This window comes from Temnothorax nylanderi, unplaced genomic scaffold, assembly GCF_030848795.1.
Source record: "Temnothorax nylanderi isolate EJ_2023f unplaced genomic scaffold, tnyl_v1.0 TNYL_tig0012_pilon, whole genome shotgun sequence".
In the NCBI taxonomy this organism is placed as follows: Eukaryota; Metazoa; Arthropoda; class Insecta; order Hymenoptera; family Formicidae; genus Temnothorax; species Temnothorax nylanderi.
Genome location: NW_027249074.1, coordinates 1,424,522 through 1,450,135, shown reverse-complemented (window position 1 = coordinate 1,450,135; position 25,614 = coordinate 1,424,522). Strand labels below are relative to the sequence as shown.

General features: G+C 41.4%; 1 protein-coding gene across 5 annotated transcripts in view; it reads right to left on the bottom strand.

Annotated features, from left to right (window-relative positions):
• Positions 1 to 25,614, bottom strand: part of LOC139767819 (uncharacterized) — a 189,831-nt gene that overhangs the window by 19,317 nt on the left and 144,900 nt on the right. For all 5 annotated transcript variants that reach the window (XM_071697470.1, XM_071697473.1, XM_071697469.1 and 2 more), the window contains one exon: positions 4,738 to 4,861. In XM_071697470.1, coding sequence (XP_071553571.1) covers positions 4,738 to 4,861 — 124 coding nt within the window. The remainder of the gene's footprint in view (positions 1 to 4,737; positions 4,862 to 25,614) is intronic.

The following is a 25,614-nucleotide window of genomic DNA, read 5'->3' as shown; positions in this document are numbered from 1 at the left end:
TGGCCGTTCATTTATCCTTACTTCGCGAGGGGATCCAGCGGTGAAAAACAGCTACTCGATTCGACCGCCTTCGAGAGAGAACGATCATAAAGTGGACCTTTGGTGCTGCGGAGAAAAGAAGAGGGGGAAAAACACGAAGAACATACGAGAAAAGGACGGGGAGAAAAGATAGAAAGGGAAAAAGCGGGAGGGAAAGAGACGGGAAAGGACAAAGAGTAGAAGAGGGAAGAGGCAAGCCGGGGAGAGTCACGATGTAGTTTAACCCGACGACAACCACAACCGCGGCATTACATATAATACCTGTCTGACAAGCTACCTTACCCGTGTTGTATCGGCCAAGTGTGTACGTAATGTACGTATGTATGCGCGCGCGCACGTGTGTGTGTGTGTGTGTGTGTGTGTGTGTGTGTGTGTGTGTGTGTGTGTGTGTTTAATACTGGCCTGTGTGTGCGAAACACGCGCTTTTGTGTGCACGCGGAGTTTACCGCACGGCATGCATAAGCGTATGCGGTTGCGTGTGCCCGCGTTGCACGCTCGAGTGTGGTTCGAGAATTCGAGGATTCGGGTAAAACTAATTGTAGACCTGTCCGAAACGGTTGGCAGGATCCTTGCGTATCGCATGCGAACAGACCTTTATCGATTTCCATGAGCATAATTATACCTTTAGTAATTATGTGTGTATGTATGTCACATTTTGTACATTGTTTCGTATACCTTTTTGATGTTACGAAAAGAAGCTTCATGCGACAAAGCGAATTGAGTTCAAAAGTACTTCGCTACGTAAAGTAATGAGGGATAATTTTGAGGCATCCTGTATATACGCGTGCGTTTAAATGTCTCGATATTGTAGAATATATTCATGAACGTGTATTATGCGCAGCCGTCACGTTTTGTCACGAATGTAAACGTTGGTATAATACGACGCGTGGGCGAAGTGTTCGCGTGTATTTATTCGCGTAGCGTGTGGCTTTCCTTATAATTTCCGCAGATCGCTTTAATCGTATTAGATCGAAGAAATCGTCGTTGAAGCATACGACGAATAGAGCTCGGGAGACCTTCCCAAGGGAGATGACCTATTAGCGAAATTGGAATTAATTATGCTCACCTGCGGTAGAATTAATTATTCCGCCGCAGAGCGTCTCCCGGCACTTTTGTTTTAATTTCATTCTACGTAGGTACATCAGTTTTATCTCGCGTGCGAGTCGAGTCGCGGCGCATTATTGTATCGTTATTATATCGCGGTTCATTATTATACAAGGAATGATAAGAAAGAAAAAGTATTAATAAACTTTCAGACTAGCAGTCGCCGAAGAAGGTGAAAAAAAGTCGATCGAAATGTGCTATCAAGCGTAATCTTTAGTGTACATATTGCAAATTTTAGCGTGAATGAGGAATAAATGGAGTTCCTCGTTAAAAGCGTTATGTATTTTTAATCAATTGTACACAATTGATTAGCGAGTCAAATTAGTTAACGTTCACCAACTGAAATGGCACGGTAAATTTTTAAATATCTTATTAGTCATCAATCAAATTAAATTTCAATATTCATTACTGGAATTCAGGAAAAGTTTTACTGAATAAATTTTAAACGCGTTATTGATTTTCGCGTACATTTCCTACGGTTTCTGATATATCGACGCTAACTAGTACGAGTCGCATAATTTATTTAAAGCGCGTTCCATACTTCATTAAGGCAATAAGTAATGAAGTAAGTGCCACGTAGAATATACGTCCATTAGGGCCTCACGCATACACAGACGTAGTCTTAAATATTTAAATATTTTCTTTATCAACACTCCACATTATTTTACATTATTCCACGCGCAACACAGCTAGTGCGTTTCGCATTGGAGCAGCTGGAGAATTAGCGTTTCAGCTTAGCGACGCGTACGAACCGTAAAACAACGGCGAATGTTAAGCTTATGGAACGTATGCTAACAAGCATGGAAGCTTAAGCCCCGGATAAATTAATCTGCATTACTTCGCGCAAACGTGATCGTTATCGAGTTACCGCTACTTTGACTGTCGAAATGGTTTTAATAAGCTTGCATACGATCCAATTACGTAGTTTATCCGCGTTTGTTCTAATCACACTCATTACTCGTGAAAATACACCGGCGTGACAGTGTAATATTTCGGTGTAACGTTACGGTAAATTAGTTGGGACAATCGCGCGAAAAGCATTAATTCTTTCCCGCGCGATCACGTTTCTTTTTAAAATAAAAACTCGGTTTAAAAGGAATTAAGTAAAAAAAGTATAGAAAATTTCTGAAAGAATATATAAATTGGAATGCACGAATAAAATATGAAGTGTCGCATTCTGTATATATTGCAATTACGATTGCTGATCGATCTCGGCAAACGAAATAATGATGTCGGGATTACAACACGCTTTTATTTACCCGACTTTTCCGGCCGGCGGAATATCGGACGGATATTTATAACCCCGAATCGTTCGAGCAGCAACAAGATCGATCGAGTGCTATTCCTATTACATCGGTGCTCTCCGAATGTTTACCCGGGGCAAACGATTGATTGATCATCGGTGCTAGTTATTTTCAGTCGACACGAGACGATACAACTTTTATTCCATCGATAACCACAACGACGATTATTATTTATTCGCGCGACTATGCGGGACGCCGCATCACAACAACCAGATTGTCATTCGTCAATTGTTATTTGCTAACTGTGGATAATGGAATTAAACCTAGATCAGAGTTTCGATCATACTTTACAAAAGCAAATCAAATTTCGATGAAAGATTGCTTGAAATTAATCCACAAACAAGAAGTTCCGTTTTATTTTTACTCCTGACTGCTATCAACCGCGAAGACTTCCGCTAGTAATTAGCCTTTTATTTAAATCTTCACAATATCGACTCGTCTCAAATTCATCAAGGGGTACTTTATTCACGTCTCCGTTATTGAACTTCCCATTTAGCCATTTATCTTGCCTATGACATTTGTCATGTGAATATACGCAAGTCGACGTCGATTCACTCGCGTTTCGGACGTACGAAAATTAAAAAGACCGCCGGAAAATATCCCGAGCGATGTCTGACGTTCGAGACATTACATTCAATTTACATTCGTCAGATATTGTACATCACTTGTCATATTGTACATTCAATTACACTCGTCAGATATTGTACGTCACTTGTCATATTGTATATGACAAAATATTGGGAATAACAACAACAAAATTTATATGAAATGCATAACGATGCAAATGATGTTTAGTTACATAAATTAAATTAAACGTTACATAAATCATTACGTTGTGCGGTCAAATGCACGATGAAATAAATATTTTCTATCCAGTACGGAAAAGTGGCGGCTGTAATCCTTTCTCGCGCAATTATCGTTCGTTATTATATCGCGAGGAAAATCACGATGCAAGCCGGACTCTTGTTTCCTGCGCTATTCCTCGTTTAAACGCGCCGCTAACGGTGAACATCATTTTGTATAGCAACTCTAACGATGCTCGATATTACTTAATATCCCGGGAAAACAAGTGGGCAGACGGACGCGGTGATTCTACGTTGAACGATAGAAGATACGCTCATATAATCCTTTACGACGGTGATTTCCATAATAATAACGCAGACTACTCTGTATGCGGTACCATTAGTGTTATTACTGTTATTCAGCGAATTGCAGAAATTCGATAAATCAATAAGCACCGTGTATGACTTTATCCGAAGAGCCTGGGGCAATAACAGGGTAAATTTGATGGAAGCAAATTTGACAAGCGAGTAACTGGGAATGTGCATGAATCATTAATGGCCTAAATGCAAATTCTTCGTACTTTACGTTCATTGGCGTTAATAGTTAAATCCGTATTCTTCGTATTCTTAACGAATCGATTAAAAATGGATATAGGTTCGTTCGTTAATTTAGCATCCGAAGAGGTTGAGAAAAACGGTCACGTGTATTTCCCCAATCATGTTATTAAAAGAAGAATTAGATAAAATGACATTAACTGCACGAGTCGTAATTTGTGTGTAAAAATACGTTTTTCCGATAAGAAAAAAAGATTTCATTTTTACTGGGCAAAATAAGGTAGATCGACTGGCGAATAATTTAATAAAGAATATCGTTAAATAATTTTAGCTAAATGGAAATATCATCTATGTTATACTCTCTTCAGATATCAAACAGAATTAATTAAATTTTCTGTATTTGACTGACTTTTGCATGAAAAACATATTATTCGAAATTACATGTAAAATTATCATTTAAAATTAATATTATTCCATTTATCTTTAATTGAGGATTTATTAGCTGCGATGTGACAATTAGATACATTAAAGGAAGACCAACAATATCTCGTGGAAACTAATATAAAACCAATTTGTGTAAAAATACGTTTTGCCGATAAAGAAAAAAAGATCTCGTTTTATCGACCAAATCGGTATCGGTATCGGTATCGGTATCGGTATCGGTATCGGTGAATTATAATTATAATTATAGACAATTAATTCTCTCGCCGATTATAATTATTAATTATTATTATTATTATTAATTATTATAATTATAATTATAATTATAATTATAATTGTCTATTAAGAGAATATTAAAAATCAATGCTTCACGTTATCACGTTCTAGGATTATAATTTCGCTATCTAATCCTCTATAACCAAGAGCTAAAGAGATAACAAGAAGGTCGGAGGTCTAAGGTGGCAGAGTCCGCGAAGGCAAATGGGCGAATTAAGCTGCAACGAGGTTCTTACCTCCTTCGGTCTCGTGCCAAACGATGCCCTCGAGGGTGACGGAAGTGCCGGGCTCGCAGGGTCCCAAACACTCCGGCTCCGTAATGGTCCCCACGCTGGTCCCAACGCACACGTCGGACATGTCCTGCAACACAAAGTTCGACGAACGGTGAGCCGGCGATGTGTCAGGTGTCATGCGTGCGACATGCAGGATCGATGAATATCGCGTATCCCATCAATTCTGCCCGCGCGAAACAAAGCCGCGTGAAATAATCTGCGATGAAGATTATACTATGTACCCTTAAATTTATAAAATACATATTTTTTATATACTTTTTAATATACTCTTTTTAATATACGAATAGTAACTATTTTAACAGCGATTCTCGTGATTGAAAAGTTAGTTTCTTCCTGACGTGTTCATTCTGGGATATGATCGATATCAAAGATTGCTGCTGTATACATCGACTGATGCAAGCGCAAGAGACAATGCATATTGTTTGTAATTAGATTGAGATAGTCTCGTATGTCCAGGGACTTGTCATTCTAACTACGAAGCGGTTCCCGTGTAGCGCCCGGGGACTCGCATTCTAACTACGACACGGTCTCCTAAGTCCACACGAGAACGGATCAAGCGCGATAGCATGGCTGAGTGATGAGGATGCTAACCAACGATGCGCTAGATCCGTGGAACGGATCTCGTGTAGCGAATATATGAAATTAATGTTTAATAAACGTTCGCTGTGCGAGAGAGCATCCGAACGGTTTTCGCGAGACTCGTCCCGTCATGTGTATCTCATACATTTAATTTCAATTCATCCACTCTTCACAGTTGTGCAACGCGAGATAAATCCGACGCGTATGTAGTGTCTCGCGTCGTGAAAATATGCATTTTTCAGTCCATACATTTACGCCGTTATTCTGGCTATAGTTGTAATACACAGTGCACGAGCGTTTCGCCGACATGACGTTGCGCGACGATTTCGACGAGGTGTTAACGGGTCATCGTACGGGTATATCTCGGGCTTTTCAAAAATATCGGGTCGGGCTGTCGCGAAATACCGCCGCTGCTGTGCGCGGCAACGAGAGAGAGTATCGCTTCGCATTCATTTCGGAAATCGATGTAATCCCGGTCGCTGGATTCGCGCGCGCGCGCGCGCGCACGCGGAAAATGCATCCCGGGCCGGCGCGCGGCGGGGCGTGCGGCGGCCGAGTGGCCTCGAGGCGCGTCGAAAACGCAGCCGAGGATATAAAAGCAATTGGAGGAGGCCCAATTAACGTCGGTCGTACACTCTCGCGCGCGGCGGGTCGCCCGTTCGTTCGCTCTCGCTGTTTATGGAAATATCGGCCGACCCGATATTTCGCCAAACGGACGCGCACGGACGGAAACGCGGTTCCGCCATCGGCACGTTTACACCGGCTTGCAAATAGAAACGTGACCTGGCAAGAGCGCCGAGGGTTGATTTTCGCATAACGTTGCCGCGCGCACCTACCGTGTCACTGGAAATTGACGAACGCGTCACTCCCGCGGATATACAGTACGCGGGCGCTATCGATTCTGATTTACGCCCGCGGGACAGACAGTATTTTACAGGATCCCGGCCGCGTAATAAATTTCCCTCTGCCCTCCCTCGCAAATCGTTTTATCGCAAATATTTTTATCCGCATTAAAAATGTTTCCCTCCTATTTTTACGCGGTATTAAAAAACATATCGATACGACGTAAAGTAAATACCTATATCTTATTATCGCGATGCAACAGCAGATTTATTCAGATATGATGTTTCTCATTGTACTATATTATTTTTATTACCGTTACTATTAATATCGATAAGTACCGCTATTTTATTCACTACTGTTATTTTATTATTATACGTGATACATTTTCATACGTATAGCACCGCACTTAAGCACATAAATATGGCATAATATGGAAACTCAGCTGTGAGCCGGTTTTGTTGCGGGTTTAAAAGCAATTAGCGAGATGTCTGCTGAATGAATGCGCTCCGCCGGTCGCGGTAATTTTCGCGGCTCGATGCAAACAAATTTCCATTTCGGAAAACAAAATCGCCGCGCGGCCGAAGCTTTGAGAGCAATTAGTGATGCCGCGCATAATTAACGCGCTAATTAGCGACGCAATTTTGGGTAATGCGGACGTAACTTTTTCGCATGTCGGAATATCGGCGTCGCCATGCGGCGTTGCCGCGGATTTTTCATTTATTCACCCTGCGGGATTTAAATGTCACCGATGTCGCGATATATCCACCGTTCGATATTAATATCTCTTTTCGCGGAACGGACTTTCAAACGATGCACAAAGCCATATGTCTGCTCGATATAGCTCTGTTATCCCCCTGGGGAGAGCATCTCTCAATAACAAAATTCCTCGCAGGCGTAAAATCGAGAGTAGGACACGATTACTTGAATCGTCGATAAAAACAACAGAGTTGCTTATTTTATTTTCGACATTTCATTTGATTTTGTAACACCATCGAAAGTTATATCGATCTAGGTGCCGCGCGTGAATCGGTCTATAGATATAGCTCTTCCATATATGTGCCGTATATTAATCCAGCCGAATTTATCGGCGTTATCGTTTCGGCGGCGTTTCGCTGTGGAATAAAATTTGCGCCGGAAACGCGTTTACAGCCGGGTTGGCTGAATGCGTCGAAACGCATTAACGTGAATAATCGGGAAGAGTGACAGCATATGCGGATGGATATATATATATACAGAATATTCGTTGCATCTGTCTTCATCTTTTTGATAAATTCGCCGCTTTTAACGGCAGAATGGAGCTGATTTAACTTAACGATTTTTAATGCCGGAACATTTTCGCGAGAGACTTGCCGTAAAATGAGAAATAATAAAATATTTCGTTACATTTCTCTGAAATTGAAATAATTCCCTAAAAATCCTTTAATTTCGATGAACTGTAGCTTAAGGCTATTCGTGCCTTCGTATTTTCGTTAAGAAAGAACCGACTCCAAATTGGTCGGTGGATCCATGGTTGAAAGTAAGAGAGGCAATTTCGGAATATTCTACGGCGAAAGGGTAAGGGCGGCAGATAGGTAGGTAGGTAAAAGCACGGAGGAACGAGGACGCGGCCGCCCGGCGTCGGGCCCCGAGATTACAATGGTAGTTTGAAATGCAAATCGCGGAGTTTATGCTTGGTTTCCATAATTACAGAAGCGCGGCGCGCGCGTTACCTCTCATAATGTACCATGTACACGAACCGACGTAATCGTGGCATTGTTCTGGCGCGAAACTATTTTGCCGTGTAGGATGACGACGATGACGACGACGACGACAACGACGATGACGATGAGGACGACGACGAGTCGGCGATGCGGAAGGACAGCCGTGAAACGCGAGATGCGACAGCTTGCGAAAGGAAGGAAATATATCGAAGCGCGTCACCAACGAGCTTGCACAGACTGTCACGGCAATAAAGAAAAACGACATCGCGTCGTTACTCGACGGATATCAGAGTACGAAGAAAAAAAAACCGCTTACGAAGCTTCAATAATACCGAGATGTCGATATTTCTTTAGAAAAGTGTCACAGCGACGTTCAACAATAAAATAAAAGAACGCGATGAATAAACGTAATCATAGTTTTAGGCTAGATTAAAAATCATTCGGAATACTATAAATGCGAATAATCGCATTTAATCACGATGTTACCCTCCACGTAAATGTTAGCGCACGCTTTGTTCGTCAGAATTTCGAATAGTTTTATTTAATCGCATTCCAGGCGTGAATACGACGCCAGCTCATTTCAACAATTGTCGTCTCTGTTCCTCGATTTAATAAAATTCCTGGCTGGTCGTTAATTATTCCGCATTTTTGCTCTAGTACCACGGACCGCATCGAATGGTCCTACGCGCAGAACGGTTGAACGAGAGGAACGTCCAGAGAGGAATGTTGTCGGCAGACTCATAAAGATCGCGGGACCGTCGCTTTATGCTCGCCGGCGCCATTATCGCGGTAAAATTGACGGCTAGATGGATAGTATAATAAATTGCAGCGGCGAAAATAATATCGCGCGGAGAGAAACGTTGTCCATTATCGTAGTCACTTCGGTAAAATAGGCGGATAGGTGGGGGAAAGAGTGGAATATAAGTTATCGTAACGGAATATTGAATATAAACATCGAATAAAGGAACTGCCGTTATAAATTGGGAATCATTTACGAGAATAGCATCCTTTCGATCTATCGTGGCGTCCTTTAGCTCTACCAGCGGAACATTTCGAAAACGCGCTACTACAATATTTTCCCTACGCTATTATTGTACACTTCTCGCTATAACTGTTTCTTCATTAAATTCCTTTTGGGTGATCAATCATTCACGATGCAGCGCGTGTAGTAGATACTGTATTAGACAAAAGTCTGGTATCGAGTATAGCAATCAAGAAAATTGATGTTGGAACTTCTGAAGTGTATGTACGTCAACTCTGCTAAAGATATAACGTACACGGTAAAGTGTTACACGCGTCGACACGAATATGTATGTGTCCATTATATACTACCGATAAAAATGCTCTTCATATTTCCAGCACTCCAATCGATTCATTATAATTCATTTATTTAGACATGAAGATATAAGCTGACAACGCTTGTTCAATTTGCTCATGCATTAACGTCTGTACACAAATGTGTACATATCGCCGATAAAAATGCGCTTTATATTTTCTAGCGCGCTAATCGCGCTTTCATTACAATAATTTATTTATTTCGAAATGAAGATACAAGCTGACACGCTTTGCGCTTGTTCAACTTGCTCATACATTAACGTCTATTCGCGCGTACGAATTGAGATACCACTTATCTCGATCCGAGTGAAATTTCACCTGTAGTTAATGTCGCGTTTCGTAACAGACTTGGCGCGATCGTAAAATCGAAAGGGGGAGTAATCTAGAGATGGAGGTTTAAGCGACACGTGGTTCCGCCGGTCTTTGTCGGTCGACAGCGATCGTTATCGCCAACCGCGCGATAACCGCGCGCGGCTCTTCTCTCGGACGCTTGTCTAGGATGCAATTTGCGGAGGAACAATCGCGGATCGCCGACAATTGCGAAATGATAAAGCGAGACGCACGCATGTGCGTTCGCCTCGTGCTTGAACACCGGTTGCACTTACGTGTGTGCACGTGCATATTTAAGCGTGTGGGTGGCTACGATCAAACATACACACACCCAGCACGGTGGCACAATGCAAACGGCTACATTCACATGCGTTTTAACATGTGTGAGTGACTATATTTACGTGCGTATACATGTACGTGTACGTGTGTATCTTAGTGTATAGCTCGCTGCGTATTGTGCACGTGTGTACAAGGGCGAGAGAGACGGCGAGGGCGAGTTGTAACTATTTTATGATCAGCTATAGAGGATCGGGTTTACTGCCGTTTCGAGCCTGCAGCGTCGATGGAAGAAACCGTGGCGAAGGGCAGAGAGAAGAGAGAGTCCCGGCCGACCGGCGGATATAAGTAACCGACGGGGACGAGTACCGAGGGGGAAACGCGGAGGCGGAGACGGGAGAGGGCGGCTTCGCGAGAAGATGGTGAGAGTATACCCGGTGTATTATACCCGGGGAATACGAGTTCGCGCGCGTATAAGCGCGACACACAGCGTGTAATATCGGGCCCGCATTTTACATTCTCCTTAAGTTTTATTTATGAGCGGCGCACGAACGTCGCCGTTATCGATCGTGACTGACGTTGATGACGACGACGACGGCGACGGCGATGGCGATGGCTTGTCCGGCGACGTCTGCCCGATGTGTATAAATACTATATCTAGCTAAAAGCGACTTTACGTCCCTTAAAAATAGCCTATCAATCGGTGCGTATATATCGACGAAGCGGACGGGTCATTTAGCGAGTATTACACACGCGTCGTAACGAGCTTGCCGTCTGATGTTTTTACGACCGTTACAAACGCGGGGATTCAGCACTAAATGACATTGATGATCAAAGATATCGTTATTTAATTCTTTAATCTTTGCAGCTTCGTGATATAACGCAACACCTTTTCATCAACCTACAGACTTATAAAATTATCGTTTTCTTTATGAAATAACCTTAAAAACATAACTCCTAAGATATTGGACAGTAAGAAACACCCGGTATATGCACCGATTCTTATCTCGCAAATTTTATTTCCTTTATGCGATCCGTTGGTTTTTATCGTATTAGCCTCTGCAGTATAGATGCCCAACACTTTTCGAGAGACAACAACCGAACAAATCCCCGATGGATTGAGGTTGGGCTATATCGGCGTTTCTTGATTTAGCGCACGCTATTCGGCATCGTCCCTGTTTCCTTCTATTTCACGAGATATTCCTTCGTCGGAGAAATATAATAGAGTTATCGGCCTGTTCATCCCCAAGATCGTCGGCGAAAACAAGCCGCGTAGAAGACGCGTCGCCTGTAGCTCGTCGAGTATGGTGTCACGGGAACAGCCAGCAGCATTCCGATAGGTAGTTCGGAGAGAGGGGCTTCGGAGAGAAATCTCGCCGTTGCGAGGCCTGCCTGTCCCCTAAGCCCGAGGGAGACAGCTTTACGAGGGTCCCAAGATGAACGTGAAGGGGAAGCACGAGTCAATCCAGACCTTCTGTCCCTTACGATCAGGAGGTGGGAAAAAGGGAGGGAATTTTATCTCGCCTTGGGACCAAGCCTCTCTTCAGGCATACGGTGAAATGACACATGATACGACTATGTTACACGAAGAAATAAACTTAACCGTGCAGCGTGGTAACTGAATGTAATAAGTAGTGCACAATTGGATATAAATCATGTACACTTGAAAAAAACGTAGTATTTGTGAAAAAAGAAAGGTTCAAAGATATCTATTACATTGAAAAAAATATAATGCCAGCATAGAAGTATACAACAAGAAGTAACGAAGTATGATTGGTTAAAGAGATATCCAGAAGAGATAGGATCAAGGATGCTGCGGGAATAAGGGAAATCGTAAACGTCAGAATTAAAATAACGAGATGATGGAGGTCCTTACGTGCATTTTCTTTCGTTGAAGAGACGTGTTATTTACAAGAACACTCGGGGAATCAGTCTCACAAATTTTTGTAACGAGGGGGAGAGAAAAAGTGAGCGGGGAAAATTACGGAGGAAAGCGGAAACGCTGTATCACATATTTTCTGAGAGACAAACGGGAAAGAGAGAGCGCGTGTAAAGAGGACAAAAGAGGGAGAAAGGGACCGTAATGGAGCATACAGAGAGAAAAAAAAGGGCGTAGGTTAGAAGAAGTCAGGAAAGAGGGCAGACACACCACGAAATAGAAGGAGGGTAAAGAAAGAAGCGCGTAAATTTATTTACACAGAGAGGGAAGTGTCGCTGTGTCGGACACGTGGGGCAAACGGGGAACGGAAATACGGGGTGTAAAGAAATTCCCGGATCGTTCACTTGCGAAATGACGGCCAGTCGACATATCTATACTTTCAAAGGTTTTCACGAACAATGACGCTATATAAGACTCTATATATATACGCTTTTACTTACATATAGTCGCATATCGTGACTCATCGGCTTCGTAAGTTTCAGATCGTTTGCGATCTGAATATATATATATATATATTGTATATATATATACATATATATATACATTCAGAAATGCACGTCTTACAATGGATTTTTTTCGTTTTACTTTACTTTCTTCAGAGTGCGTTACAAAAAATAAATTTCGCATTTTGCGACTTTTTTCACATAGAAAGTCATTCGTTTCAAAACTTAATTTTAAGACTTTATTAGCAAAATATAATCCGCGCACACAGAAAAATATCGTTCTACAGCCAAGAAAAGCAATTACTCATTTTATTTTATTTGGTTTGAGTAATAGTTTTCTTCAACAAAGAATATTTTCTTAATATTAGTTTTAAGATATACTTATCATAAGTATTAGAAAAGCTTATCATTATGTGCTTAAAAGAAGAATTTATTCTTCTTTCAAGTATATTCTGAAACTTTATCTAAGAAAAGCAACATAAGCTTGATTTGAATATTTACTGATTCTTTAGGTAAGAATATGAAATACTTGGCTGTATAGAACAACATTCTTCTAGGTTAGGAGGTTTTCGTGCGCGGTCCGGAGGGGTACAGTTTAGAATATCAAAATTCCTGTCATCAGGTGGACTCGAACTCGGTTCCTCGTGGTTATGAGTCTGATACTTTATTACTAGGCCACATCTCTGATTATATTCTTAGTGCTGCAGTATCTAGTTTTGACAGAAGTGATTCATTGATTTCAAGTATATTCTGTAAACTTTATCTAAGAAAAGCCACATAAGCTTGATTTGAATATTTACTGATTCTTTAGGTAAGAATATGAAATACTTGAAATCAATGAATCACTTCTGTCAAAACTAGATACTGCAGCACTAAGAATATAATCAGAGATGTGGCCTAGTGATAAAGTGTCAGACTCATAACCACGAGGAACCGGGTTCGAGTCCACCTGAGGACAGGAATTTTTATATTCTAAACTGTACCCCTCCGCACCGCGCACGAAAACCTCCTAACCTACATTCCACTTAGGAACTAAAGAATTAAAGAAAATTAAATAAATAAAAATAATATTAATTGTAATCATCAAGAATACAAATTCTTTTTTGAAGTAAACGATTATTCTAGATGAATAAAATTTTTACTTGATTCAAATAACGGATAAACTTCTCTCAAGAAAATGTGATATCTTTATTGAAGTATATGCTTCTCTTCCATGGACTCTATATTGTAAGTAAACAGAATGTTCGTATTAATTTAATATTCTTGTTTCAAGTACTAAACTTGCTAAGATCTAGAATATGTTTTGAGTAAATGTGATACTTATGACGACTTTATGGTAGATTTGCTCATATATGAACTTATCAAATACTTGAAGCAAGTAATATTAACTTGTAGGTAGTATATATTTTTCTGTGTGCGGGTTTTCGATAATGGTGGAATTAACTCACTAAGGAGACATTCTGTACTATTTACTTTTACTCATGAATTTTTTCACGTTAAAAATCTTTCGTTTCCAAGTTTGATTTTATGGCTTTAATATATCTAATATAATTTAATATAATCTAATGCGAGCTTTCCAATAACAAGATGGAACTCACATCGAGGACCACATGTTGTGGTAGTAATTTTATCGTTTTAGAGAAAGATGGAAGAAAGGTGTATCTAATGTAATGTATTACATAGGAATAGAAATATTGAGCGTAACGACGAGCGCATCGGTGTCTGTCGCAACATTCGGCGTCGTAAAATCCGCTCGTGGAAGCGATTTCCATCGAATTGGCACGAAACTCGGTGGCACGTGCGCGACACGTTGTGTGCCACCCGGTAGATAGAAAACCGCAAGGGGGGCAGAAAGAAGACGAGGAGGAGGGAAGATCGAGGAAGAAGCCGGACGCGAATAAAAGCACGGCGGAGAGAGCAAGAGCGAGCGAGTCGGACAAAGAGAAACGAGAAAAAGAGAGAGAGAGAGAGAGTTAAGGAGGGTTTCCGACTGCAATATGGCTCCCAGGCTTCCTCCGGCGATGGCAACAAGAGCGAAGTAATGATCTTTAAACGACAACGGCGGTGCCGGGCACCGGAGCGATAAGCGCTCGGATATCCGGCGAGTAGATCCGGATCTACGAACGGCGAGAAAATCGGCGGCGACGAGAAGCGCCGCGCCCGCTCGGTCGCGAGGAGACCACGCGGTTATTAATTTAATTGCCGATCAAATGATGGGTCGATTCGATTACGGCCGCCGGTATAGCGGGTGGATGAGAAGAACCGCGGAGGGAGGAGGAAGAAACAGATGGAGGCTGACGAGGGAGAGAGCGAGGCAGGGTGGAAGGTGGGAGCTCCGGGCGCCATGTTCACCGTTCATGAATATATTCATAGGTGCGAGTCGCACAGAGTGTGCACCAACACGAGTGGAGTGGCCCCCTGCTGCCGCCTCGTTTCTCCTCTCGGCGCTTCTCCCCTCCTCCCCCCCTTCCCCCCCTGTTTATAGCGTGGCGATGCACGGCAATGCACGGCGGACGAACACGTAACAAGTTAACAAGTAACGCCGTGCACGGCGCGCGTTAATCTACGCGCGCGATTCACGCACACGCACGTATAACTCGCGTACGTTGCACGTGTACGCACACGCACGCGGATGCAATACGCATGCACGACGAGTGGGCATTGCATCGGGACGGATTAGAGCGGCGATATAATGCGCGCCTCTTGTATTTCGGGGATGCTCTTTGTGGGCGCGTGTACATGCACTCTCTCCATGTGTCGCGTAGTTCGAATTTCATATGAGTTTTCATAACATTCCCATTCGATTGCAGCGCTCGCGGCGCGCTGGTAAAGAATTGTCCGTATAAACATGGGTTGCTGGCGAGTATGAACCTATTAAAATCTGAATTTCTTTACTGCTAACATCTGCTATAATTACCTCACATTTATGTCTTGAAAGTTCAAAAAAGTTGGAAATGATGTTCATAACGAATTATAAAAGATACTATCATTGTCAACTTTGATTATGTTTAACGTTTTTTATTATATTTAACGTTTCATGGATTAAAGAGTATTTTGAAGACTGGTATGCCTTTCTCGTCTACATTGTTCTGCGATAATGAGAATCTAAGTAACGAGAAATCCTGAAATCTTAAGACAAAATCCGAAGCCCTTTAGGATTTAGAGATTTAAAATTACAGAGTCCAGAGATTTCAACATCATGCTCTTACGCTAATCCCCCAATTTACTTCAAAATTAAGACAGTTCAGGATCCGAGGATACAAAGATCCAAAAATGCAGGTATTCAGCACCCGAGGTAGCTTAAATTAAATGGGTTTCGGTATTTGGGGAAAAGAGAGTAAAACCAGTAAGAATCCTATACAGTATACAAGAATGCCGGCATCAGAAAAGCAAGAGGAAAAGTTCCACACAGGAGTGAAGTATTAAGAGTAATATTCTCGAAACGCAAGGTACATGTAATATAAGAGTGAAGAGTGCACGTCAAAGCTCACTTAAATAAGAAATAGTGTACGGCTAAAATGCGAGTTACTTCGTAATATCTGTCTTTTAGTTTCTTTCGAATCACACACGTAGCGTGCAGGAATCTCAGAACAAGCCTGAGGACCCTCAGGGCACACGAGCTGTTTGATCCCAACGAGACTGAGTAGTCGGAAACTAAAGTTACAGAAGCAATTCACCGTAGAAACCGGTTATCAGACCGGTGATGAAGGTCTTAACCCTCTAATGCATCATCCACTTTTCCGCCAACCTAAAAATCCTACACCACGTAAAATGACAACTAAATTGTTATACGTCGACTCTCGTAAATTCAGATAGAATGAAATACCACGCTTCAAGCAAGTCTCGACTGCTAAAATTACCAGCCGTTAAAACATCCAAACCTTAATCCTTTAATAGCCCAATAATTTAAAAAATGAGTTCTCAGTGAAAATGAAGAAATTTCAATTTTCTTTGAAATAAAGCAGGTTAAATTACACATTGCCGTGTTATCACGAATCGCGCTCGTTTTGCATTATTGTTGAGCGTGAGCTTCACTTTAAGCAAAACAAGACTCGGAGTTATACGACCACATTCGCCGTGAAACGTACGACGAAAATATACGACTCAACATCTCTGCAAAATTACAGATATGATAAGATATTTATATGCAGCATGCGGGCTTATTTTGACCTCCAGAAATGCAGCGGGGAGTTCAAGTCGTCGTTGGTCGCTCGCTCGGTTCCAGAATCGTCGTGGAATTTAAATCGTCACCACCTTCTGCGATTCCCGCGAATTCGTCGTTAAACGCTCCCTTCGTTACCATTCCGTCGCGCGAAATAGATATTTAAAAAAAAGGACCGAAATATAATCGTCGACGATCGCGCGGTCGAAGTGGTTGACTGTAAAATTTATAACCAAGTGACGCCGGCAGCTGCAAGGAGCCGCCGTCTAATGGCAGCTGGCTCGTTCCAATGGCAAGAAGAAAAGGCCGATCCGATCGTGACTCGTCGACATGTTAAAGCAGAACGGAGCGAGAGTGGAGAGAGAAAAATGAGCTGCCCGGACTAATCGCCTTGTAACGGCGACCGTCGGTCCTGTAAAGCGTGTAACTTGCGGATCCTCCTGGCGGCATGCTGCTGTATAGCGTGACCGTTAGCGTGTAATCGAGATACCACGCTGTATTGTCGCGCGACGTAAAAGAATATCCAACGGCATCGCTTCGCACTTTAATGACTTTGCAAATTTTCTCCTAGAACGTTTGCATTAAATTTTTGCCCTATTAAGATTCCTACGATTCTCAACGTCGAAGCTCCGCTGCTCCTTTTCTTGCTTTCGTTTCTGGTTTCCGTTCCGACGGGAAGGATACGGCGATGATTCGCGGAGATCCAGTGTAACGTGTAGAACACGGGACGGGTTAAGCCTGAAGGGAGAGAGAGAACGAACGAGCGGCGTATGGAGGAAGCAATAAAGTGCAAGCGACGGTGAGACAGAAATCTTCGCTAATTACATTAAGTCGGCACCTGTTTCCATGTACGCCGCAGCACGTCGATAGATAAAATGCCGGATAATTACGGTGAACGTATACCCAACGTGTTTGTTTGTCTCTGTCTATACATGCGCGTGCTTGTGTGCCCTCGCGTCCGTGTATATCGCGCGATCTCTCTCGGTGTCCCTCGGCTCGAGGAAGGTGCGGTGGAATCGAAACGGTAAGACGCGCGCGGCGGGATTCGTTAACTGCCGGGTAATTACAAGAAAAACCCGTCTTTGTTACCCGGGAGCGCATTACAGCGATCGACTTTAATGGAAGCAATAAAATGCAGGTGGCTAGTGCCGCGCACATTCTCTGTAGCCGAGAGAACCCGCCATTGGCGTAGCTGGTATGTAGTTCGCTCACGCCGAGGTATTTCACGTGTCAAGATCTCTCTCTTAATTCTATACTAATCTGTCAAAAGCATGGAGCAAAGTATATCTCTTAAAAATCAGTATATTAATAACTACTACAAAAATCGGTGCAAAGAAGGATTTTGTAGAGATTTTCAAAAGTTCTTAAGTTTTTAAAAAAGCTTCTTAAGTTCTCAATAATGTGCGACGAAGTCAGTTCAACCCTGAAAATTACTAATCAAAACTACACTCATCTTTAGAAAGTAAGCTTAATATGATTATTGACACACACAAGTATTATAACAAAATTCTATTACGTAAAAATAATGTGTATCAAGGTTTGTCACTTTCAATTAAAAACAGAACTACGATAGGAATATCTCTCTACAGACATAGAAGTTTATATCTTAATTAAGTAAATTGCTGAAGTTAATTCCTGCGGTTGAATTCCTTCATGCAATTAAGAACTTTAAATATCAATATAAAATTGTATAACTATTCGCATCAATAAATTTATCAGTTTAGTGTAAAACGCAAGATCTTACGTAGATCCATCGAGGTCGAATTTAGCGTCAGTAGTATTACACATTCTACAAGTACAGTCTGTTCATCTACATGGAAACAGTATCCAAGACGATTCTTGAGTGCCTATCAAAATAGTCTCATTAAAAGCGTGCGAATTGGCCTTAAGATCGATGGCGAGCAACGATCTCGCAGGGATCTCTTACATGCTCGTAATTGCCAAGTTGGCATCGCGGCGCGCGGCAGTAACTGAATCTAGTACGTGGCGAGTTCAAGACAGCTATAACTAACGTGTCAACGCGCGGGGATGCGAAGCGATCATGACTTCGGGCAATTGGCGCGAAATCGTGGCGTGTAATTGACACGTTAAGTGCGGCAAATGTGGATGATCCTCGATATCACGATGCACACATGTTGTTACTCGGCCACACTCGGCTTGCAGTCGACTATTTATAGCGAACGTAAAGCTCAATATAGCTCAATAGTTCTCGTGCAGATTACGCGGGAAAGGAGGGGGGGGGGAGCAGGAGAGTGGAGTAAACTAATTTTCATCGTCCAGGATAAGATCAAGCGCGTCTTGGGAGAATCGATCGATTTCTTAACGTTGCCGCGGACGAGTCTTCGACGTTGAAGACCCTTGTAATTGTGCGATAGCTGAAAATACGATTGAAACGGACGGAAACACGCGAGATCATTAAGCGTGCGTTCGTTTCCTCGATGGAGTATTTTAAGCGACGGACAGATTATTATAGGGGCGCACCACTGCCGTAATATAAAGCGGGTTACATCGATAATAAGTCCATCCGTCGGCGATCGATGCGAAATGACACGCGATTAAGCCCACACGTCGTGCTGTTCGTTGCAGCTGCGAGAGCCCGCGTTCGGTTCGAGTGTCGTTCGTTTCCGCGTAGATGATCGAGAGACGGTACTTAATATTTGATCATTGGCGCGGTGCAACGCCGAATGGCACAGAGGTGTCTATCTCAGCGGCATTTTTGCTTGACGTAAATCGCGTTACGAACGTTCAACCTAAATTATTAATCAAAATTACACTCATCTTTAGAAAGTAAGTTCAATATGATTATACTGCTCGAGCAAACATACCGTAAAATAATTTTATTGACAAGTTTTACAACGGTAAAATTTAAGTCTATTAAGGATCGTCATTTTTAAAGACAGAACTACGATAAGAAGGAAATAAGTCTCGATCGACATAGGTATATTATATTCTACAATATTTAAATTGTCGAAATTAATTTCTTCACGCAATTATCCTACAGAAAAATTGTAATTACGACATACTGCAGAAATCAATACACGCGAGCAAGACCATGTGACTTACTTCGACAATTGTTCCTCCGCTAATATTTTATCTGTGAAATGACAGCTCAACAATCAACGACACGGCTCTTAGGTGTTATCAAGCTAAGCCGCGTATTCTTGATACGTCGCGTCGGTTTGTAGAAACATTATCTTATGTCGAGTGGACATAACACTCGCACAAACCGTGTTCGTTCTTTAAGTCCACTCTACACGCAGAGCCGAGTCTTCTTTGAGGTCGCGTTCATGCTTTCCGTACACAGTGATATTTTCCGACAAAATGCCACTCGTAGCATTCGTCCTTTACCGCGGCATTATTTCCCGGCGACGATTCTCCTTTGTATGAATTAGCACAGACTATTCAAACAAAGTTAAAAAATGGACTGCTATTTCCGCGAGAAACATCGTGAATTATAAATAGCTCTCGTAAGCGCCTTGTGGCTTGTGAAAAGTGCCACAAGTGTTAAAATAACAATTTCCTTATTGAGTTCCCGTCATTTATATCCGTGACGTCTCTTTTCCTCTCTCCTTTATGCGGTCTCTTTACACAATGAGATGTAATGAATGATAATTAAATTCCATGTTCTTTTTCTAAGAAATATGTTTTCAGTTCAGGGGTTAATTTACGATAACAATGCTTCCCACGATCTCAGTAGTTTCACTGTGGATTGTGCAAATGGTTGTAATGATAAATGCGTGGTAGAGACTTCGAAGCGCAATCTAAGTTCTCCCGGACTTTACTCGTTACCGCCTTTCCGATGAATACTGCGACTGCGAGAATCGAGAATCAAGAACCTCCGGTAAAATAAAAATAAAAATACCCGACAAAATATAATTACTTAAAAGGATATTTAAAAAAAACGCATCGAATCAAGTGAGCTAATTGAGTGAAGAGAATGCCAAGGGAAATGAGGGGAAGAGAAAGTAAATAAAAGGTAAATAAAACGTTGATCTTATTTGCGCTCTTCTAATTCTTGAGATAATTATATCCCAGAGTAACTTGAGGAAATTACTCAATCTTTCCATATATCTAATAGAAAAAAATATATCTTGTTCCAATCTTACGTTCTGTATCTCGAAAAAAAAAAAACAAATTAGTAAAAAAGTTGCGAGAGATACAAGCTTTTTTCGTTTCGTTGTTAAGAACTCTATTAGGCGCCATTACCGCACTTTGTTATGCCGCACCGGATGCGGATCCCACTTTCCGCAGGGACCGTCGCATTCCGCTGTAACTAATCGCCGTAAGTGCTTCAGAGGCGGTAATCCCCGGATGGAGGATTACCAGGGTTTCTTGGGGCGCGAAGGGCGGAGGATTATAACTCTGCACTTCCGCTAAGTCGCGATAACTCCTGCACTACGGAGCGGAGCGAAAGCTCCAACAATATGAACGACTTACCGGCGACGGGTCGATATTAAACTTCGCCGTGCGGCGAAACTAATTTGATGTCACGCGGGCCCCCGCTCGGCGCGACAACGATCACATTTGTCCAACAAGAACACGCTCCGCGAAGAAAGACGCGTATCGCCAACTCGTCCGACAAGATAAGCCATCTCGCTATGCACGGGATTTATTATCGTTCTAATTTAATTCCGACGAAAGAGACATCCCCGCGAACGTGTTTGTACCGCACGGAGTTCAAGAGCAACACCGACAAATGTTTTACATGTTCTCATCTTTATTAAAATTGTATTTTTATTTATATACTTTAGAACAGATTTGGCACAATTTAGGACAAGCGTAAAGAAGATGTCAGTCGAATGATAATAATAAAAAAGTCTATTCTCTCCAAGTTGACAGAAAAACCCATAAATGAAAAGAGAAACGTGGGGAAACTCAATATTCGTCACGATGTCAAAGCAGGGAAATATTAGCAGTAACACACAAGGGAAAAGAGGACAAGCTTTAAACTCGGTTTATTCAATGTGTCATTTCATTACGACCTGCCGTTTTTATTGCGAGTCCCTCATTTGAATAACACGTTTTCCGAGCCTGACCGACTCGGTCCCTTGCCGGCGACCCAATGTGCGTACTCACGTGTTTCAGCTCGGAAATTATGTCTCGTGCATGTTAAACATCGCGAATGGTCGCGCGTTCCCATGTCGTTTCTTCCCCGGTTACGACACGTCTCGCGAGACCCCGTCTCACGACGCGGACGAACGTATTCTTCACGAACGAAGTTTCATGGTCCAACAGTATAAATCGAAAATCGGCGATGCGACGAGATAAGAAATCGTAGTGGGATATGAATTAAGATATAAAAAAAGAAATTCAATCACAGCCACCTGCTTATTATATATCTAAGACCTCTCATGTCGCAAACCTGTTTGTCTTAAGTGATACATAACGAAGCCAAAGAAAAGTCATGTTTGCATAAACCTTCTTATCTGAGATAATCTCATGAGTGATCTACAGAAGCTTGTTACACTAATTGAATAATTATAAATGAGAGACGCCTATAAATTTTCCACTATAAATTTTACATCGAAAAATAAAATTTCAATAATATTATTACTGAATTACAGAAGAAGACAGTATGTTATTATCTCACGTCGGATAATTGGATCAAAATATTACATCCAATCTGTCTCTGTTACACATATACATAAGAAGAAAATTAAAGTCAAATTAAATCACTTGCGACATTTTTTAAATAAAATAATTCACATTGTATAATTTCTGTCTTTCTTAATAAAGATCACGGGAGGGAAATGCACTTCCTTATCTTTCATGAGACGAAATCGAGTGCGAGAAATCATCGTGGTACCAAGATGCGAGAGATGCCGCGGCGGGAACGGCGTCTCTAACCAGACGCAACATTAACGATCGTAATTATACCAAGATTCGGACGGTGATAAAGAGGCGTGCGTTATTATATATAGCGGGGATATAAAGGTTCGACGAATGAGGAAAGTTACCGTCTCAAGGCTGCGCGCTTCTGCTCGAGCATGTACGGGGTAATTGAGTCTCCTCGGAATATCCGCGTCTTCTTCTTCAAGGAAAGCGGAGCGAGAAAGGAGCCATGCATGTCGACTTGATCGAGCTCCAAGGTCTCACGAGAAATCGCGCCAAAAGCCATCGCTTGTATGCATGCAAGATTTGCCTCTCGTTTGCAATCGATTGATCGCGGGCGCGTTCAAGATAGAAATTATATTTTCTTAAAAACAAAATTTGATCATAAATTAAAAAAACATCGATTTTTACTGCAAAGACGCAAGGAAATAACAGAATCTTATTTTTCAACTGTTTATGTTAAGTGAGCCTTAAATTAATCTTGAAGCTTGTAACCAAGATTCTTAAGGTTAAACTTCAAAAATTTACGAAAGATTATAACAAATGAAAATTTTGAATTTGGATAACAGCAAAATGTGCTACGAGCAGCTGAGATCCAAAGAAAGATGTTTTCAAAGTGTCATGGTTATCCCTAATTACTTTCGAGGCATTCTCACGTCGTGTCTCCTTTTATCGCGGCGCAATATCACTTTCTATCGGCGGCGCGAAGGCGAAGATTAAACGCCCATCGACGAGTTTCGCCCACACCGCGCGTCCGGTTTATCGAATGAGAGCGTGCGCACACGCTTGTTATCCGATAAGATATTAAGCCAATTACAACGCCGTCTGACACACGATTCTACACGCGTACCTGTCTATTCACATGAGGTGTTCTGGAAACAGAGCCGCGTTGTGTTGCTCTCGTTCGTGATCCGGCAAGCAGGCTGTATGGTTATATGGCCCTTTATACATGCCGCCCGAGGGGATTTTCTGTCCAAAGATGAGATTACGTACCGCAATTCGCTTTCACAAGATTTATTTCATTTTTCTTACGTCGTGTATTTATAACGATTTAAAAGACGACGTTTCAAGAACAATCTTGAAAAAGTGACGTAAAATCCGTAAAAATGCTGGGAAGTCTGAAGAGTTGCTAACTTCCGATGTAAAATAGGAGGAACGTAAAAGAGCAGCGAACAATGGAGACATAGAGAAAGAATGCAAATTAAATCGAGAATTATTTTAACCCAGTCTGACTTGGTCGGACATTTCCACTTGATATAGTTTGTAGAAATCGACGAGAATATTTTTCAAAAAAATTATCATATTTCCAAGTCGTCGTAGTAATTTTAAATTTGGAATGATATATTTCTCGCGATAAAATATCGAAGTGCGATTTAGCGAAAACTCGTGCGAAAGTTACACAATGAAGAGATGGATAGGATCGCGGAAGTTGCCTAAAATATCGCCAGAAATGGATGGACTTTGGAAAGAAAATTATATCGAACTTTTCTCTCTCAATAACACTATCAGTAACCCGAAACTCAAATCTTAGTTAAACACTCCTCCCTCAAAGTTGCCCAACTCCCGTTTTAAATTACGCCAACGCCTACGTTCTTCCTCATGAAATCATTAAGTGCATACCGGAGTCTAGTGGATCTCGTGACTCTTTCAGTTGCTCCTACTCTCGTCCATCATAATTTACCTTGAAATATCTAAGGATGTGGAATATATTCATCGTATACCCCTATAAAAATGTTTCAAAAGAAAACTTGGAAATTAAGAGAAAATTTTCGTAGCGAAGAAAAATATGCGGTATTAAGAGAAGTTCTTGCAGGAAAATGAAATGTAGTAAAAGAATCTTTAGTGATATAAGGAATAATATTTTGCATCATAGCACGTTTTGACGAAGTAAAGAAATTTGAAACTTTCCTTATTTTATCACATGTTACATGAGATACCTACCCATAATTCAAACATTAACTTTTTCCAATTTTTTAAATACATAAAGAAATATAAAAAATTCTTTTGTGTTTCACGCGTTATAAAAGATTCTCTTATGTTTCTTTTATAAAGATCATTCCTCCTTGCAATATAAACCGTACAAACGAAGATATGAGCAAACTAAATCTTACATTAATAAAATTATAAAGTATGCAGTAGTCAAAATGTAAAATATATAACTAAGAAATGTGGAAGATTAATAAAAAGCAACTGTTTTCGACCGCAACATGTAGTAGCGTTAGCAAAATGAATTTCAAAGGTCCGACCGAATGTCCAAACTCATTAAATCACTGCAGGTGTGCGATGTAACTTTTGCCATTGAAAAAAGTTGACTAATTAGTCTCGTACAGATGCGTGCGATAGCGACAAAAAATTCTCGATGCATTGCAGCGCGCAATTTTTACCGAAAAGTTATTTTAGTGTTAACCCAAATATTGATTCGTAACAAAACATCCGTATAAAAACGTTATTAAAAATAGAGATACCTTAGAAAGTTAATAACGTTATCATGCAATAACGAAAAAATCAATCAATTTTATGTAGAAACTAAATCAAGATAAATTATATTCGTAACTATTAGAAACTACACACAGGCAAAAAATAATTCTAAGTCATATCTAACTCGTTTTAAAACATTTTGACCTGTAATATCGAAATTACGCGCTGTGTTTTATGAGTAATAAATTAAATTATTACAATATTATAGTGTCGATAGCCAACTATAAATTCGAGCAGTCGTGCCATTAACCGACGTTTAGCATGGTCATTCGTCTGGAAAAGCCAAGGCGAACGCTTGTAAAAGTCGGCCGACGACTCGTCCGACTCGCAGCCTGAATTCCCAAGTATCGATACTCTAATTATCCGGTTAGCTCACTCGTCACGCTCGAGCGTGTCTCTATTTGCGTTATCTCGCCGGCGTTAAGCAATAAATTGCCACGATCGTTAACGCCTGGGCGACTTTATAACAACGATCAGGCGGCGGGGACTCGGTGGCGGGGGCTCGTAAAGCGCGATACGCAGCAGCAATTTTTCCGCAATTAAGCGGGTGCGTATCGGCCGATAATGGAACTAAACAATAACGCGATAAAAGGAGTGCCAGGGCCGGGGCCGCGTCGCGAGTTGTACGCACGCGCATCGTAAAACGGCGATATAAATGTTCTGAAAATGTCAACGTGTCGGCCGTGGCGGCTTAATAGCTCTCGCAGATACAATCGCACGTTAATGTTGTTTCGCAGATCGATTAATTCTTTCCATATCTTAATTCTTTCCTAAGCCCAATTTATTGAGAAAAATATGTTTTCATGAATTTTTTAACTCAAACTCAAATGTAGTTATTACAAAAATTTCTGAGATATTTTAACGTAAGTCGTACACACTTTTTTAAAGGGAAATTCTTTGATG